The 17941-nt window shown below is 46.0% G+C and overlaps 1 protein-coding gene across 8 annotated transcripts in view; it reads right to left on the bottom strand.

Annotated features, from left to right (window-relative positions):
• Window positions 1-17941, bottom strand: part of LOC121603398 (voltage-dependent calcium channel type A subunit alpha-1-like) — an 83891-nt gene that overhangs the window by 44926 nt on the left and 21024 nt on the right. For 6 of the 8 annotated variants that reach the window (XM_041932047.1, XM_041932040.1, XM_041932039.1 and 3 more), the window contains exons 2-3: window positions 9262-9341; window positions 4274-4485 (exon numbers count right to left, since the gene is read on the bottom strand). In XM_041932047.1, the coding sequence (XP_041787981.1) occupies window positions 4274-4485 (212 nt within the window). In that variant the 5' untranslated portion in view covers window positions 9262-9341. Of the gene's footprint in view, window positions 1-1123; window positions 1494-3320; window positions 3501-4273; window positions 4486-9261; window positions 9342-17941 lie in introns of those variants that run through there. The other 2 variants (XM_041932041.1, XM_041932042.1) reach the window with 2 other exon arrangements.

Here is a 17941-nt window from a genome sequence, read left to right as displayed (position 1 = left end):
AATTTATTGATCCTCTAGCCATTGAAGCTGATGTTGTTCAAACACACATGCTCACGCAAAAAAACACCCTACACTGCTCCCTAGAAGTTGCTTACAGTGGCACCGTAATTAACACAAGTTGGTTTGAAAATCGATCGATGCCTGTTTTTTTGTCGTGCCTAATTCCATCTCATCGGTTCATTAGAGTGTGTCAGCAGAAAAGAACAAAGGAAAATCCCTCCCAGCTCTAGGGGCCGAAAGAAGCTGCCAAAATTCGCAACCCATGCACCAGTGGAGCAGATCAAAGCGAACTCATCACCAGCGGCATCTCGGTTGGATAAGTTTAGACGGAAACGGGAAACGGTAATTCATACAATTTTCCAATCGATCAGTTATGGTTTGTGGGACACCACGAGACGCAAAATGTGCGTAGTGTGTAGTTACAAAATGTGTTCACCGAAAGTGAGAAGCACTCTGATCTTTTGTAGCTTTTTTTTTATTCAACAGACAACATCACTTTCATTTTCATGGCATTTTGGGGCTTTATTTTACTAGCATGTTGTGTACGATCAATATCAGTATACGATTTTATCAGTGTTTTGGTGTTGCTGATGTGCCCTGCAAGCGAACCTCGGCGCTCAGCGATGAATGGAGCAACCATTCTCGGCTCGAACGCCTCCACATTGAAACCAGCGACATTGGACGGGGAGTAAGCAAAGCGCCGATACCTTCAAGGCAAGGTGACAACCAGGTTCGATAAATAGAACGAAATGCATTGATTTTCCTTGCCCTCCAAAGGTTTCTTTCCACCTCTCGCTTATCCACCGGTTTCTGCTTGTCGCACTATACGGGGCTGCACAATGCTATGCGAGCGCTTTGCATTTGCATTCGACGCCGCGACAAGAAAGCAGGCGAAGCACAGAGTGCGCCCGTCGAAGGACACCAGCGCTCGGAACGGCAAAGCTTTTGTGGAACATAAAGGGGAGGGCCGTTTATTATTATTATTATTATTCTTATTATTATTATTATTATTATTATTTGCAATGCCTTTGTAGTTTCATCTGCTTGATTAATGCTTTCGTGTTTCTCTACCCTGCCATGAGCAGCAGCCGACTCCAATCAGTATCAAATCCCGTACACCCACCGTCAGTTTTTCCCAGTGTGCAGTACCAGCGCTGGACGACCACAGGGCCATATTGGGTTACACCGAGCCACCGACGTAATACATTTGTGCAGCCGCTGGGTTTGCTTTAGCGTGGATCCAGACAGGCGGCCAAACACAGTACCCTTTGGGCGAGCGGGGAGCCCTTCCGCCGACGCAGCCGACCCGACAAACGATCAGCTTCCAGCTGCCGTTTGCTTTGTTTCACGCTGGTTCCTCCACCGATTTGCACTTTACCACTTCACCACAACATACACACAAACACACACACACTTCCTTGGGATGCTGTGGCACACGCGATTTTGTGAACGATTTTAAATGATTTTGCTAGCAGCTTGCTCTGCCTTTGCTACTATTCACCCGAAAAGAGGGAAGAAAAAAGGGAAAGAAACACACGCACACACGCGGATTGTAGCGATTTAGTAGCGCCGCAACACGAATGGAAAACACTCCACTGGGCGAGCTTCCGGGCGAACGGCACCAGATGGCGCCCCATGCACGAAACACGCTGCTCCGACACCTAGCTACTCGCTTTCTCTCCGTGGCTGTGTCATCTCACGTGCTGCGATAGGTTGCGGGTTCGCTCGCCACGTACACACACAGCCACACAACGCTCTCTTCTTTTGCTCTTTTTCTCTCGCTTTAGCACTCCCCAATCAAGTCCCCTATCAAGCTCATACGTGAAACGTGCGAAGCAGGCTTTGCTGCTGCACGACCACCGAGCGTCAAAGCCTTTTCCAGTAAACACACACACACACACACAAACAGACATACACTAGCAGAGACACAACAGGGAACTTGTTTTCCACCCCCGCACGAAGGCATAATTTTGCTGCCCCATGAGCTCGCTTTGTTGGCGCGCGCACACACACACAAGACACATTTACGCTGCGCGAAAGGGAGAGGGAAATCAAGCGCGCTCGCTTGCTCGTTCACAGTTTGCTTCCTTCTCGGCGCACCACCACCACCAGCACGGCGAGCGTACCATGGCGGTTGCTCCGTTTCCGCTGCTCGACAGGATCGCACGAACACATTAAAACACACGGGAGAGCTTCCGATACGAGGGCGAATAGAAGAGGCCTTTCTTTGCCTTGGACAATGCCACCACCGCCACCAACACCACCACCACCACCACCAACACCATCACGTACAAACCCAGTTGGGTGCTCCCGTTTTCTCAGCTTTTTCCTGCTGCTGCTGCTGCTGCTGCTGTTTCTACTTCTTTTTTACCACCACCTTCACGGTTACATTGGTGGGGAGGGGGGAGCGGGGGGGGGGGGAGCGTAGGGGTTGAATGATGGGAGAGAGTCACTTGTGCTAAAGGAAAAATGGGCCATTTGGGGGTTGTGTTTTTTTTTGTGTCGTTTGAAAGTGAACATAAAACAAAGAAGAGATAAAATTGGAGGACGATTTGTGTGAGAGTTCGTTGTTTTTTTTCGGGAGCATTAATTAGAGAAAGAAGAAGAGTCAGGAAGAGAGGTAGTAAGTGTGTGTGTGAGTGTGTGTGTGTGTGTGTGGGAAAGATTATTTGATGGCACCACAGTGAGGTGTTGGTTTAACCAACTTCAATTGATTTCTACATTCCCGGCTGACACTCCCCATCATTGTTTCACTGTGAATGCTTTCAGTGGTCACTTGCATTAACCAATTGGAGGGGCAGGGGGCGGGTGGTAGGTAGCAGCAAGGTGGAGCCTTGCATCACTCAAATCGAATTAAGGTAATTAAATTTTAAAAAGCACTCCGACAGCAGCCCCGCATCCAGCGCAGATGGCAGGTTCTGATACGAACGAATGGGGCAGGAAAATCCCTGGGCTTGGGGTGATAACTCTCCCCCAGTTTTTCAATGGTGATAGCGGACGGACGGTTCACGGGTTCGAGTGGGTGGGGCGTTGTGCGATTGGCTTTGGAGCCCGTTTTTTCTTTTCTTTTCACTTTCCCTGCTGACGCTGCAACTCCACATTTCCATTGTTGCGCAAACGAAACGCAACGTCACAAGGGGGTTTTCTTTTTCACATTCTACTATTGCCACATCCCATGCGGGCTGTACGTTTTTTTCACCTCCCAGTATACACACATACGCACGCACGCACACACGCACACACACTGATTTCGAAAGGGCAGCTTTTCGGTTCGGTATTTCGATCACACCGTTCGAAAACACTGAACCATTATTCCAAACCTTTTGGTGCCGCGCTGGCAAGAATGAGAATGCACCGAATGACACCACCTTCCTGCCGCGCCACCTCCTTATACGACCCTTTTTGCGGGTGGAATTTTCTTCACTATGTTACTTTTTTTCCTTTCTTTTCCTCTTTTTTTCCTCTAGCAAACGCGAGCACAAACACGTTCGAACGGCTTGGCTTCTGGAAAACGAATGAATGCACCGTTCCGTTTTTGGGATGGAAATGACTTTTCCACCCGAGCTATTTTACCACGTACACACACACACTCACACATGCGGGGGGTTCATATCTCAGCTACGTCTGGAAAGCTACACGTAAACACACAAATTTGAATTGCCTATCGAACACACACTCACACACCCACACGGCACTGCACTGATAGCACGTGTAGCAACTGGCACTGGTCTGGAGCCGCCCCCATCTGAAGGGCTTTTTGTTTGGGTCGTGTGACGGCGCTGCGGGAAAAACTCAACCGGCCACTGTAAACGCACGCTGTCAAACCGGGAGCTACATGGGCCGGGGAGGGGCGCATGCGGTCAATGGGTCGGGCGAGGCCACTGGTACGCAGGACGGTCGGTTTGTAAACAGTGCACACTCACCAGCGCGGGAAAATGAGTGACGGTCGGTGAGCGACTGCCGGGCGAGCTTTGAAACATTAGGCGTCTCCATTGAAATATTTCATGAATCTGTTTTTTTCCCTTAATTTGATCATATGTTGGTCAATATTGGTTTTGTAACAAACCAAACCATCTTAAACGAGGCAGATACTTCTCAAACCACACATGGAGATTCAAAAGCATCATTAAATAATGTAATTGGTATACATGGAAACTAATCCTTCGCATTGAAATATTTCAACCAAGCTTTCGAAAGCTCTCTCTTTCTCGTTTAGCGTTTTGAAAACGCTTTCCTTTAAAATTCCCACACGCAGTCCGTTTGGTGTACTTACATGATGTCTCCTAGTTTCAGTCTTGTTTGAATTAATGCACAGCTTTTGTGGTCACTGGTCGTAACGGCTCGCCGTCGTCTCGGCGAGACACGCGGGGTGTTCGGCCCATCGGGTGGCTCGAGCTGCAGGTTGAGGTTGTTCCCTAAGCGCACCATCGGGGACGAGCCCCGGCGGCGCGTCGACATGTGTCGACCTCCGACGCTTCCAATCATCTGTGGATACGGGAAGAAAATGAAACAAAGTAAAAAAAAAGTTTATTTTGTTCTATTTTTTTTATTTATTTATTTTTTTTGAATTACTCAACAAGAACGATGAGGCACTCGAAATTATGAAATTAAAATTCAACATAAAAAGGTAAACATTGCACCACGCAACCGGTATTGCTATAATTAATTGAGTTAGCTACGAACACCAACCGATGCTGAGGTGAAGGAGCGTTACGTCTTTTTTAATGAGGTTGCAAAAATTGCAGAACGTTCGTTCTGTCGGTGCCAGCAATGCTGCGTGCGACGCTTGCATACACGCCGTAGTGGATGGTGAAAGAAAAGTGCAATGCAAAACTTTCAACACTTCCTATCCCACCACTTCTACGGTTTTCTATGGTTCGTTGATGGCGGTATGCTGCAAAGAAAACGCACCGCCAAGAATGGAGCAACGAACTTTCTATAAAGTACAAGAAACGGCCGTCACGGTGTCGACGAAAAAAAAGGAACCTATTGAGCGATGGCAAGAAACATTCGCCGGCAAGCGACGATGATACACACTTTAGAACGTTCCTGGTGCACTCCTTTGCTTTGTCGATGGCATCTTCTACCTGTACTACGGTCTCGGTGGGTGAAAAAGGATATGAAACTAAAAGCCAGTTGATCCCTTGCAGCATTTTTCATCAACGCTCGAGATGTACACGACCGACGTGCTGAGGGGAAAGCGAACCATCTACCGGCTCGGTATGATTTTTATGATAAGGTAGTAAGAGGGAGGGAGGGGGGGGATGCATGGAGTCGTAAACGGTACAAAAGCATTCAGCTACCAGCAGGTACGCTTCGCTACGGGAAAGCCACCTGCCGGGTGCATTTTATTTTTTGTGGAAACGGAGGAAGAGTGTATCTTTTCTTTCGGCGTGAAAAATAGTTCATTTCACCCATCACTGGGGCCCGCAGAAAACCGGCTGTGCCCGCGCCATTCTTTCCTAGCAGTCACCGGCAGCGATACGCCTTTCCTTCCCTTTCCGCTGTGCTTATTCTTCCTTTGCCTCTCTACCTTGCACGGTAGCAAACACATTATGCGCTTCGGAAATGGGAAACAACGCGTTCGAGCACCGTTGCGGAAGGAAACCGCACTCCACAAGAGGTGGAAAAACTTGATCCAATAAGTTCGGGCAAAAACCTGTTGGATGGTACTGCCTTGCCCGAATACTGCCGTATCGCACGTCATCGCATTGCTACATAAATCTATCAACGGGTGCATTTTCCCGCCCTGTTATACAGTTTGCTTAATGCACTTGGCACTCCATCCTCCAGGGGAGCCGGAAAACCTCTTCCTTTTGGATCGAGAAATATATATATATATATTTTTTTTTTTCAAAAGAAAAGCACCATACCATCGGCTACAAACCATCGCACTAAAACACCCGGATGTAACACTAATTGTCGGTAATGGGAAAGTTTTACGACCTTCCGTCGCTAGTCCCAGAACCAGTTCGCCGCCCCTTTGCGTTGCTTCTTCGCCTCTCAACACCCTTCGGCCCAGGTCAACACGGAAGCTATCCACGGGCACACGGGAACGCTGTTACTGTAACGTCTCGTGCAGCTCGTAAAAATGGTAATCGATGATCGGCACCAAACGCGAGCTGAATCGCTGAAAGCGCAACCGATAGCGAACCCGCTGCCGGAATGCAATCGAGTGCAGTTTGATAGCATTTTACACCACCTTCCTCAATTTCCCACGAATTGCATTGCACACACGAATGTGTGTGAGTGAGTGAGAGTGTATGCACTTGTGGTTTGGTGTGAATAAAGCTGTCGCGCTTGGGATGGGATTACGTGAGCAGCACGCTTGTCGATGTTCAATAGGATTGCAAGCATCATTGAAAATCAATTGAGCATAATTTCGGATTTGGAAGCAGGAACAGCTGTTTTACCTTTCTCTTTAACAATGCTTTTATAATAATAATTCATACAAAGGCATCAGTTTTGAATGAAGTGAATAGAAGGAGAGTTTAAAAACGCCTGATGGTAGGCTTTTTGTGATCGTAAACTTCCCTTTGTATTTCCTAACAATAACAAAATACAGCTACAGTGAAGCGCCGATTATCCGGGCTCTTCGGGACTCGACCTCGCACGGGTGGTCGAATAACACGGATAATTAGTCAATGTATTTATTTTATAACAAAATCCTGGTTTGTTTTTGAAATTAATATTATGTTTTGGTAAAACCTATCCAGTTTTATAAACTTCATGTTTTTCCAATTAGAACATTTGAAATGTGCCATGAATTATAGCGTATTTTGTTATTACAAAATGCTCTGGTAAACGTTATTTCAAATATCCTCTTCAGCACGCAATGTCATCTATGTATTGAACTGTCATTTTTCAACAGCACGGATAAACGGACAACCGGATAAAAGGAGCCCGGATAAACGGCGATTAACCACTGTACATGATTTTTTTTAATATTGTTAAAATTGTGGTTCGAATTTTTCGAATCGTCTTACAATGTATTGATCCTTTCTCTCATAATTAAGATTCGGTATTATGATTTATTGGCATGTATTTGCAACACATTGTGGGTAACATACAATAATAAAAACATATCAACACATAAAAGCATTACATACTACTAAAGCAAAACAACTGTTTGTGTTGGTAATGACAATATTTCATGTATTATGTTTATCATGTGAAAACACTGTGCTGACATGTTAGAATACTCCAAACAGTGGTAAAAAGTTAACATTTAAAGGAAAAATTAAAATGTTTTATGTAACAAATTGCCGAAAGCGGCAACTGCACCGTTTAGGGTCCCGTCCGCCCGAAGGATCCTGCTCGAAGGACCTTTGGTATTTGTCGAGACCGAACAGAACAGCTTTAAAAGGGTTTCCAAAGAAATTGTACGTAAAAAACCTATGAGTTGCTTGCACAAAAGTGCCAACAAATAATTAAAAAAGCACCACATGAGCATACTCAACAAGGTTTACATGCAAACACAATGCTTCAAAATTCTCCGCTAACCATTTTAATAAATCACTAGCAGCAGGTGACTTCGTCAACTCTTCAATCACAGCGCCTCGTTCGTTCCCTCGCTTCCGCGCCACGTTCGCCCCACACAAGCTCGCTCTTATCGTAAATCCAAACCCCTAACAGACACTTCAAACACCCTACACCACCAGCGGAGGTCGAGAGCTATTACGCTGTTTTAACCATAATACAATAACAGCGGAAGAAAAGAAAATAAAAAAAAACTGTTAATCCTTTCCAGGAAACTGGGCGAATTTGGCGAAAACATCAACACTCGTTGTGCCTTTACCCGTCAAGCGAAAGGAGAAGTTGCGTTGCCCTGCAAAAACACGATCGCCGGGCAGCCGCTTCATGCATTCGATGCTTTTAAATTCGCACAACACGCTCCCGTACCACAAGCGCGGCAGTAGACAAGCATGGTTTTTTTGCTGTTGTTGTTGTAAAGTACGTCGATAAGCTTCAAAAGAATTCTCCTTCCATTACGGGACAAGATTGGAACAGACTCACAAACACACACACACATAACTCGTCATGGTTGAAACTTCTTACTCTATTCCGGTGCTGGTGCTGCACGGGTACGTTATGAATGGTACCGGTGCGAGTGGTACGATGTTTTCCCATCGCTTGAAACAGTTTCAATGCGCGCCACACGGCATTTTCCCCGAACTAATATTCCATTCGCTGCCTGGGTGTGCGAGCCCTTGTGTCAGCGTGACGGTGAATGACAGGTGTTTACGGGTAAGCAGCACGGGCTGTCGTTTATTTCTTCCAACATTCTCCCTCTTTTCCCACTCTCGAAGGATGAAATGCGCTTTTGCATCCGTCGAGTCTCCGCCGAGACTCGCCTTGGGAAATGCACCGATGCGATGGAAATGTTGTGTACGCTCGGGCATAAGTTCTCGAACTTGCAGCTGCACCACCGACCGAAGCATACAATTTCGCACATGCATTCTTGGAATGCAATTGCGAAACTTGTATGCGGAGATAGGGAGAGAGAAAACTTTCCCATCATCATCAACAGCGTCCCGTAATAAGCTGCGTACCGGGGCTGTATCGGTATCAAATGTACAGCAATCAACGCCACCCTTTGCAGCAGCGGCAAATAGAAGAAAAAAAACATGCAAAATACATTCTGCCACGGCACCGAATATCAATTAAAAGCGAGGGATTGAAGTTTTTCGCTCTTATTGCGCAGCTTTCCTTGCTTGCAGCGATGCTGGCTGCCGCGAGAAAACAGTCATTCCCTGTTTGATGTTATCGCAGGGCATAAAGCATCACCCTTTTCATCTCACCCATTTCAGACGCTCATTTTAGTGTGTGTGTGCTTGGCCCTTGGTGCGGTACGTTGTTGTGTTTCATCTCTGTCTCGCTCCAATTTGTCCACATTTTCACACTTTCCCATCAGTGTCATTCCTTCTTTAATCTACTCCATGTATAATTTAACAAGCACACGGTCACCGAACCAGGCCCGAAAAAACACTAACAGCCACACACGCAGCACCCTTTTGGACGCGGATACAGTTTCCCCAAGCTGTAGAAATTCAATTGTCTACGGCCAGGGGAGTTAAAATAAACGAGCTCTGGGACGGGCACAAAGTGTGGCACAAACCGCTGACAGGACAGGTTCGAGGCTCACCTTAAGGGGGCGACGAAAGCCTCCTTTAATGCACGGTAAAGAGAGAGGGCAGAAGAGAAACAACCTGAAAAAAAAGGAAGCGAGAAAACCGGACCGAAGCCTGGCGCTGTACTCACCTTTACCTAGTGCCGTGCGTGCTTCGTAAGTTGCTCAAACAGTGTCAACTGATCCCCTGGTAGTCGAACATAATTTCAGTCTGAAAAGGAAAAACGTCACGTAACAGAGATTAATGGGCAGGAATACATTTTTCTATTCGTTTTGTAAAGGAAGCGGCAACGGATTCACGGTGAAACGGGACGATGAGATACGGCGCTCTCTCTCTCTCTCTCTCTTCGGCAGGCACGGCTCCTTCGGAACGGCTCTGCCCCATTATAATAGTGGAGCGTTTTATGTTGACGAACGGTGGAACGTTCTTTCGTAGAATAATATTCAACCAGCAACAGCAAAATGCACTGCATAGAATCATATTTTACAACACCTTCAAAGTTCACGGTACATTTTTGCTCTATTTTTACCAGACGTTCGCGTAATGCCTCATCGCTGGGAAGGTAAAACGCTCACTTCCGTTGCTACCTGGCGCTTTTTTGTCTGATTGTGTCCTTTAATTGTACCGCATAGAACAAACGCCAGACAGCAGCAACAACAACAACAACAAAGGCACAACAACTTTGCAGATGGAAAACAACGCACAGCACAGATATTGCTGGCTGCTGAGAAAATGGGAAATGAAAAAGCAGACACAACAAATGGCTTCATTTTTGCATCTTTTCTTATCGCTTGATCTGCACGTCTGGACGAATTTATTCTAGTGTTCTTTTTTAACTTCGTGGTGGACTGTTGGAGGAAAAATTCAAATCTCGTTTAAATGATAATTTTTCCTGTTTTGGAACTGTTAAGAAATAACACTGGATTTTATACGTTTTTGTTTACTCAAACCCGTTTGCTGGATTGTTTCAATTTGTATTAAGGCCGGGGGACACTGTCCGTACTCGCTAGTGTAATTTCGATTTTTACTAGCGCATCTGGTGGCGGCTGGTGGAAGCTTTTTTTTTGTCATCGAGGAAATGGTCATGCCGAATCTCAAAATTAGGTAGTTTTTCCATCGTTTTTTGTCATGAAAATGGATGCAATGCGTACAAGACATGTGCAGCTACCTTTGATAAAACTTTTCTCATCCGAATTAGGTACAACACATTCAAAAATAACATATTTTCTGGAACGGCTAATATGTTGTTTTGCAAAATGCTCCAATCAACCGCCGTCAGATGCGCTAGTGAAAATCGAAATTACACTAGCGAGTACGGGCAATGTACCCCGGCTTTTAAACTTTTAAATGAGTTTAAAAACGCACACTTTACAATGTAGTACAGCTATCATTGCATAGATGGCGCCACATATACGAGTATGCTCGCCCTAAACTAAGGGCGCTTTTTTCCCGTTTTTATATGCCGGTCAATAATGAATGGTGCTTTGAGACATGTAATCAAACTTCTAATTGTATCTTTTCAAAAACAAACCATTTTTTCCCCCACGGCTGATGAGCAAAGTATTGCAAACGTGTATTACAACGTGCGGCAAAAAAAAACACCTCGAGCGAAATGCCAATTTCAATTTTAAAGTTGCAGCGTTATCGTTCTTGCAATTGCCGTGCCGTGCTGAACTGCTCTTTCCAATTGCAAACAATTATGGTTCCTGCCTTTCACCCACCATCCGGCACCCGTTTCCATTCTTAGCTACGGATACACACTCAATCTACCCGCACTTGAGCTGTGCTGCTGCTTCCGCGCATGATACAACTGTAGCACGATCGAGCATCCTTTACTGCAGCACTGCGTGTGCGTGCGTAGCTACATGTTGTACTGTTTTTCGGAAACCCCCCTTCACAACGGGCAAACGCATCCCGCAACCATACTGGGACGATACAGATGCACAGGCAAGTCAAAGTTGCTAAACACGTCGGTGTCATATATTGATGGTTGGCGTGAGGTTGCCGTTGCCCGACATGCACCGTAGCTCGCAAGCTCGCTTCTCCGGCGAGCATTGCGAGCACAGACTAGGGGCCGGTGTGGTTGCCAGGGTGATACCGACCCGCGCCAACTACGTGTTGCAGGTTGCAATTACAGCACACTCGGATGCACACGACGAGGACGGGGAGGACGTTCAGGGCAGGGATTATCCAGGTTACGGGACTTTTGCACAGCTCCAATCCCCTGGAGATAAATTAACCGGCCAGCGGATGGATGGATGGTGCACGAAAAGGGTGGAAAAGAACTTTATTACGGTGTAATTGAAATGTTATAGACGAAACGCCAAACTCAAACCACCTCCCCCCTTGTTGGTAGCAAAATTGCACCCAACCCCCAACGCCCATCACGTCCCAGTGTTATCAGTGGCACCGAACCGGGTGTCGGTGTAATTCAGAATTGTGCACCGAAGCGCACTGTGTTGGTTGCGTTTAAAGGGGTTTAAGCTTTGCAGTCATGTTGCAGTGTACGGTGTGGTTGCGCATTTGTTTATGCGTTACCTAAGGGAGGGCAGAAAGGTGGGCCCCATTTGAGCGACCGCAATGAAAATCTGTACTAATTTGACGATTGTAATTATGCCCGCCACATTTCAGGCGGAAGTGAATGTATGCAAAGCGCTGTGGTTGTGAAATTGCTGGAAAAAGCATCCATGGGTTTAAGCTTTTAAATTGGTTCTGTGGAAAACAGTCATGAAATGAATCATTTTAAAGTGTTATTAAATCATTTCTAATCAATCTCGCAAATGGTAGAATACATTTTTTTTTCCTTGTTATCAAAAGACGTCCGAAACTACGGCTGGTCTATATGGTTCCTTGGCTTCATTTTTTTTTTTTTGCCCAACATTCCGCCCGAAGCAAAGAAAACCGAAAACCCCTTACGCAAGCATTCACCGTTCGCAAATTCAATTAAGCAAGAATTAAAAGCACAGGCTCCCTCGCCCAGCAGCACACTTTATCTTGCCGTGCACGAAATCGATTGACCACTTCCGTCTCTTTGTTTTGCTTTTTCGTCCCAAACATTCATTTCCCTTTTTTGTAGAAGAAAGGGTTCGTTTTCATCCCTTCTTTCAACCGCTCTTGCAATTCTTCAGTACGTTCACAAGAGACGCAACACAAAGTGATACACAGTCAACGCAGTGGCATTCCAAAGTCGACCACGCGCCACAAACCCCGCTGGGGTGGAAGAATCCGTTCCGACATAAAGTTCATCTTCGCCGTCTGCCATACAAGGGGTTGAGATTGATTGAGGGAAGAAGGGGGACGGGATGAATCTTCCCTACAGTTCCTGCCTTCCGGGCACGTTTGTCTATCCCGGAAGGTCCCGGTAGGAAAATGTTGCCCCTAAGCTGGGCGATTAATTTCCGTACAGCGTGTAGTAAATAAAATGTCACATAAAGCAAAGGGCAAGGAGTAAAGCGTGCTCTAGCCAAAGTGGAGCAGGGTTGAGAAACACACTAAAGTGTGTTAGTTTTTTTGGGAAAATCTTGAAATTGTGCTCCAATAATAAGAAAGAAAAAACACGTTTTGATTCAAAATAAAATGTTTCTAAAGGAAGATTAAGAAAATGAGATTGTTCAACGACATAATACCGTCCAACTATCTAAAAAACATATTAAAAAGCATTCATGTTGATTGAACTATCTCCTTCTCTCTCTCTCTCTCTCGCTCTCTCTTTCTTCCAAATTATATAATTTGTTTCTTGAAAGTTCTCAAGCAAAACATCTCGACACTGTGGCGCTCGCTATCTTTAACACATAATTTACAACCCTCCCTGTACGGGAAGCTTCCCACAAACCACAGTGAAGGTGGGTTTTACAACGCCCCCACACGCACAAAGTTTTACAATCACCAAATAAATAATTCAAGCCGACAGACAGGCACAGCCGGGCTGCCCAAACAACCGCTTCACCACTTCCCGAATTTTTGAACCGAACGAGCGCACACATCTGAAGCTTGCTAACTGGGAACGGCAACCGGCTTCACACGACATATGTTTCTCCAGCGGGCAGGAGCTCCCGGGACTCCGTTTCCGCTTTCGGTTGGTTCCGTTCCCTTTAAAACCCGTGGCGGCAACCAACTAATGGTGAGTAATGACATAAATTACTGTTTACCGCATGCAAACAACATTATTATTATTTTCCTCACCGGATTGATTTAAACATGTCATCATGAAACGATTGATGACGTTCGGTGTCGTTACTAACGTGGCACAACACATGAACACACAGGCGCGCGGTCGCTTTCTCGCCATTTTCTCTTGGATGTCAATACACATCCGGGCACCGGGAAGATGTCACCGGCCGAGCCCGGCCGAGGGAGCGTGTAATGTATTCAACCCGATCCCGATTCCGGTGTCGGAACGTGGTGCCGCAACGTGTTCGTCGTTAGCGAGATGTTGACGTGAAATGACAGAATCAATTCCCGCTCACTTCATCTGCTGATGCTGTTGGCCGCGCCATTGTTTAACTTACCGAAGAGCCGATAAAAACGAAGATAAATTGCGATACCTTTCCCTAGCGCTTTTCCTTCGAGAATGGTAACGCATTCCGTTCCTTCGGAGCTTATTTTGAATCCTTCCTGTCCACAAATTCGTCCCGTCCAGGCGCGCGAAACAAGCGCGACCGAAATCCTAAAGCCTTCAGGAACGTCCAACAAATCACAAAAGCTCACAATACACACAGCCCGAAGACAAACGGAACGACGGCGATAAATTATGCCAATCTAAGCATTCTCCACTGCCCAGTGTCTGTCGGGCTCTGTCCCCAAAGCGAGCGAAAGATACGAGCAACAATCTAACAGCATATCAGGTTGGTATCTTTGCAAAGCGAAGGAAATAGTTTTCCCTTCTCCACTCGGAAGCTACGGGCGTCACTCGTCCGCCAACCCACCCGTGAAAGATTTTAATTGCGTGTGCGCGTGTGTAGCGTATACTATCCGTGTGTCTGGCAGGGACCATATCTTAAGACGATTCCCCACTCAATTAGGATCCGTTCCGTCTTGGTGTTGAAATCCATCCCAAAACTACGAGAGGCGCCTCTTCGAAGGAGAGATAAGTCATTCCGGTTGGATGAACCGATGCATGCAAAGGCGAGCGTTTGGCACCGTTCGTCCCCTTTTAATAGACTTTTGAGACTTGTTTGTGTGTGTGTTGAAGGAATGAAGGAGGGACAGTTGTGGCATCAAGTGTTAATAGCATTTAGCAAAAGTTTGGACTTGTTGTCAGCCACCAAGGGTATTGGGGATGTGTGGCTAAACCCGGAACTAATTACCGAACCCTGACCGATCGAGGCGGATGCCCGACGCTAAAGTTGGGATTTAATTTAGATTTTTCTGCTCTTTTTTCGTTGTAAAAAAACTACCACCGACGGTCAGTTACGAGGTTTGCGACGATGCCCATGGTGGTGAGTAGTCTAATGAGACGCCAGTTAGTAGAGAGCAGGAGCTGGTGAGTAAGCTTTTAGTGGGAACTACTTATGCGATTGAAAAATGGGATTGCGACTCATTGCGATGCAACACACTACCACGAATCGGTGGTCCACATCCATTACAGTCCACATAAAAGCAGCGGGTAATTATGTTAACATCACCGATTCCTAGTACCAACTACCCCTGTCAGCGTGTCAGCTCCACCGTAAGAAGCAGCTCCGTTCAGCAGCCGAAGCGGCTAAGTGCATTCCATGTATTACCATAATCCGATGATCCGTCCATCCATCTGGGGCACGGGTCTGCCCAGCAAACACGTTGGCTTAACATTTCAAGAAAAGAAAATAATCAAAAATGGACCCACAGTACGGTACCACGATGGCCATTGCATTGCAAAATGCTTGCTCTCAGTAACACTTGTACCGATGGTATTGTGACCGTTTCTGACAGCGAGTTTCTAGCATTGAGTGACGGTTTGCCAATTCCAGGTACTCAATATGTGTGGACGTAAAATTGAAATGCAGTCACGTCACGTTCGGGAAGCCACCGGAGAGTTGGATACAGCATTGGAGAGACACACGGCGGATACAAAGCAAATGCAGGCACAGCTACTGTGTGTGAGGAGGGATTAATGTTTTCAGATTGGCAGTGTGTATGCTTCACGGACCGACCGGGTAGAACACAAAGCACCCGTCTACACTTTGGGACATTCGTTTTGGGTTCCTCTGTCTGTCGGGAGGTGAAATGATAGAATGGCTTTCAGGCTGTAACTGGTTAGAGCTCTGCACTGTTATACTGTTATATTCTCTCCTGCCCTGCATTTGAACCGGCAGAAGCTTTGGCAGGTGTTAAACACAGATAGTGTGCGCTTCCACTGCGAAAAGGATTAAACGGATCGATTCAAAAACTCCAATCGGCAACAGAAGGGAACCGGTTCCTCCGGTCCCCTTCGGTCTTGCAACTTTACCATACACGATAAAGTGACTAAATCCTTTACAACGAAGCTTACTTTTGCTGCTGGAAATGGTTCCGGTCAAGCAACGGAACCAGCACTGACCCTGCCCACCCGTTCACCTTTGGCGGCTCCCGTGCGAAACTCTACACTTTCGTACGATACAAAGAAATCGGATTGTTGACTTGGCCGCACTGAAAAGAGGGTTTAATTAGTGTAACTTTTGCATTAGCATGCTAACCACCGTCGAGCTGTACGGGAATTCTGCAACTGCACGAGCCGGATCGGCAGAGAGTAAGCAGGGAAGGCAAAAGAGCAACAAAGTCAGCCCCAGAACATGCCACTTGCATTGGCAAGTTTTCAATTAGCTTTAGTAAGCGCAAAGCTGTTTAATGTGCACTCTTTAGCTCGCTCTCTCTCTCTCTGCACGCTACACACCCGGATGCGGTTTGAAGCTGCTGCAACTGGGCAATGAAACAATTTCGAAGCCAATGAAACAATTCAATTGGAAGTAAAACACAATACGCTCACGACACATTAGCATGGTGGCGTAGCGTTAGTTTAGCTCTTTAGGTTTTCCTGTTTTGCCTTACTTTATCCTGCCATAGTTCCATTTTGTTATGAGTACAAACAAATGCAGCAATTTATTCCGTCAATGTTGGCACAAATACCTTGCCACAAAACGGCAAAGTACTTCATGTACCGTACGAGCGAGATTCACGATGGATGGGTCGGGACCGAGCGAGTGGAAACTTTTCATATTAAACTTATTCAATTTCGGCTATCAAAATCTCTCCGGCAATCACCGATCTGTGTGATTCCGCAAACGGCAATCGGGCCCGACAAAAAACGCAGAAGTTGCCGGAGAAGTCTGGAGCACACCGGAACTCAAAGGGGTTGCTTCGCATTCGTTCTCCGTGTGCCGTACGCAATAAGTCGAGCCAGAAGACTCGTGCCGTATGGATTGAAATACTTTTATCCGGTCGTTTTACTTTCATTTTTTAACCCGCGCCGCTAGTTGTGATGTTTGCCGTTTGTGTTTGTAGTGAGGATCAAAAAAAGCGATTCTCCTTCTCCGACCAAGGCATTTCGATAGCAGAGCTGTTTTCGTTTTAAAAGTGTTACATAAAATGAATTCATTAAAAGAAACACACAACATGTTTCGTTCGAATCATTCCACCCAGTAGCTGTTCCGATTACATTTTGATTTCCGTACACACTCTAATCACGGTCCCGTTTTGCCCATCTGCGCACCAATGCTGTGCGCCTGTCAAACAGTGAACGGTTTCTTCTTTCCTGGCTTCGCCACTTACCAGCGGTTGCCATGGTACTGATAAAATTAAACACGCTACCCAAACACGTTTAATTAAAGGCCCTCCGTTTGCGCGCTAAATGTTTGTCATTTGAGATATCGAGGCTTTCGGCGCGGGAACCCGAGAGCAGAGTGCAGCGCTCATAGATCAAATGATTTCCAAATGCCAGCCGATCGTTGGTGTGTGGCTGTGTGTAATACTAAAAAAACAACATTTTCACACCTCCTCCTACCACCATTTACATCGCACTAAAACGAATTCCTGCTAAATTTGCCTATAACGGTCCTGCTTGTCCTGCGAGGAAAAATAAATTGCGGCAGCATCTACTGCTAAGCGACCATGGTGTGTGTGTGTGTGTGTGTGTGTGTGTGTGTGTGTGTGTGTGTGTGTGTGTGTGTGTGTGTGTGTGTGTGTGTGTGTGTGTGTGTGTGTGTGTGTGTGTGTGTGTGTGTGTGTGTGTGTGTGTGCAATTTGTTACACAAAACAGATGCCCGCTGAGTGATGGCTTGATGAGCTCAGCATGTTTTTCTTCCCGCCCCGGCGAAGCTGATGTATTTGCTTTTGCCAAAGCGACACAAGGGACGGCTTACAGCCGACTAAAAATACACCTACACGGTCGATCAAATTTGCACAGCGCTATCAGTAGAGAGACAGAGAGAGCTTTAAGATGTCGAACATGTCCAGTTCCGGCTCGGCAGTGCATGAAATATTTAGTGCCGAGCCGGATTTAGTGGACCGAAAGAAGGAGAGAAGCATAGGTAAAGTAGGAACGTTGTGTACGCTTAAGTAGCATAAGCTGATGGGTTTCCCACCAGAGGGAGCTACCAGAGGGAGCTACTGAGGAGAGAAATGTAGTAACAATTTGACAGATGTCAATTGGATTTTCTAATTTCGACAGATTATTTAAGTATTTTTTGTTGTCAATTGAATGCATTATCCAAAAAAAATACAATAATCGAATCTGATACTCTGTAAAAGTTTCTCACCCTTTTTTATGTTTTATTTTACACTTATGTATTTTCTAAGTATTTAAGTATCTAAGTATTTTTACCTAAAATCACATTTTTTGGGAAAAAGTCAGCAAG

The sequence above is a fragment of the Anopheles merus genome, chromosome 2R (assembly GCF_017562075.2).
Source record: "Anopheles merus strain MAF chromosome 2R, AmerM5.1, whole genome shotgun sequence".
Taxonomy (NCBI): Eukaryota; Metazoa; Arthropoda; class Insecta; order Diptera; family Culicidae; genus Anopheles; species Anopheles merus.
The sequence above is the reverse complement of the archived record's forward strand: the minus strand, read 5'-3'. Positions and strand labels throughout refer to the sequence as shown.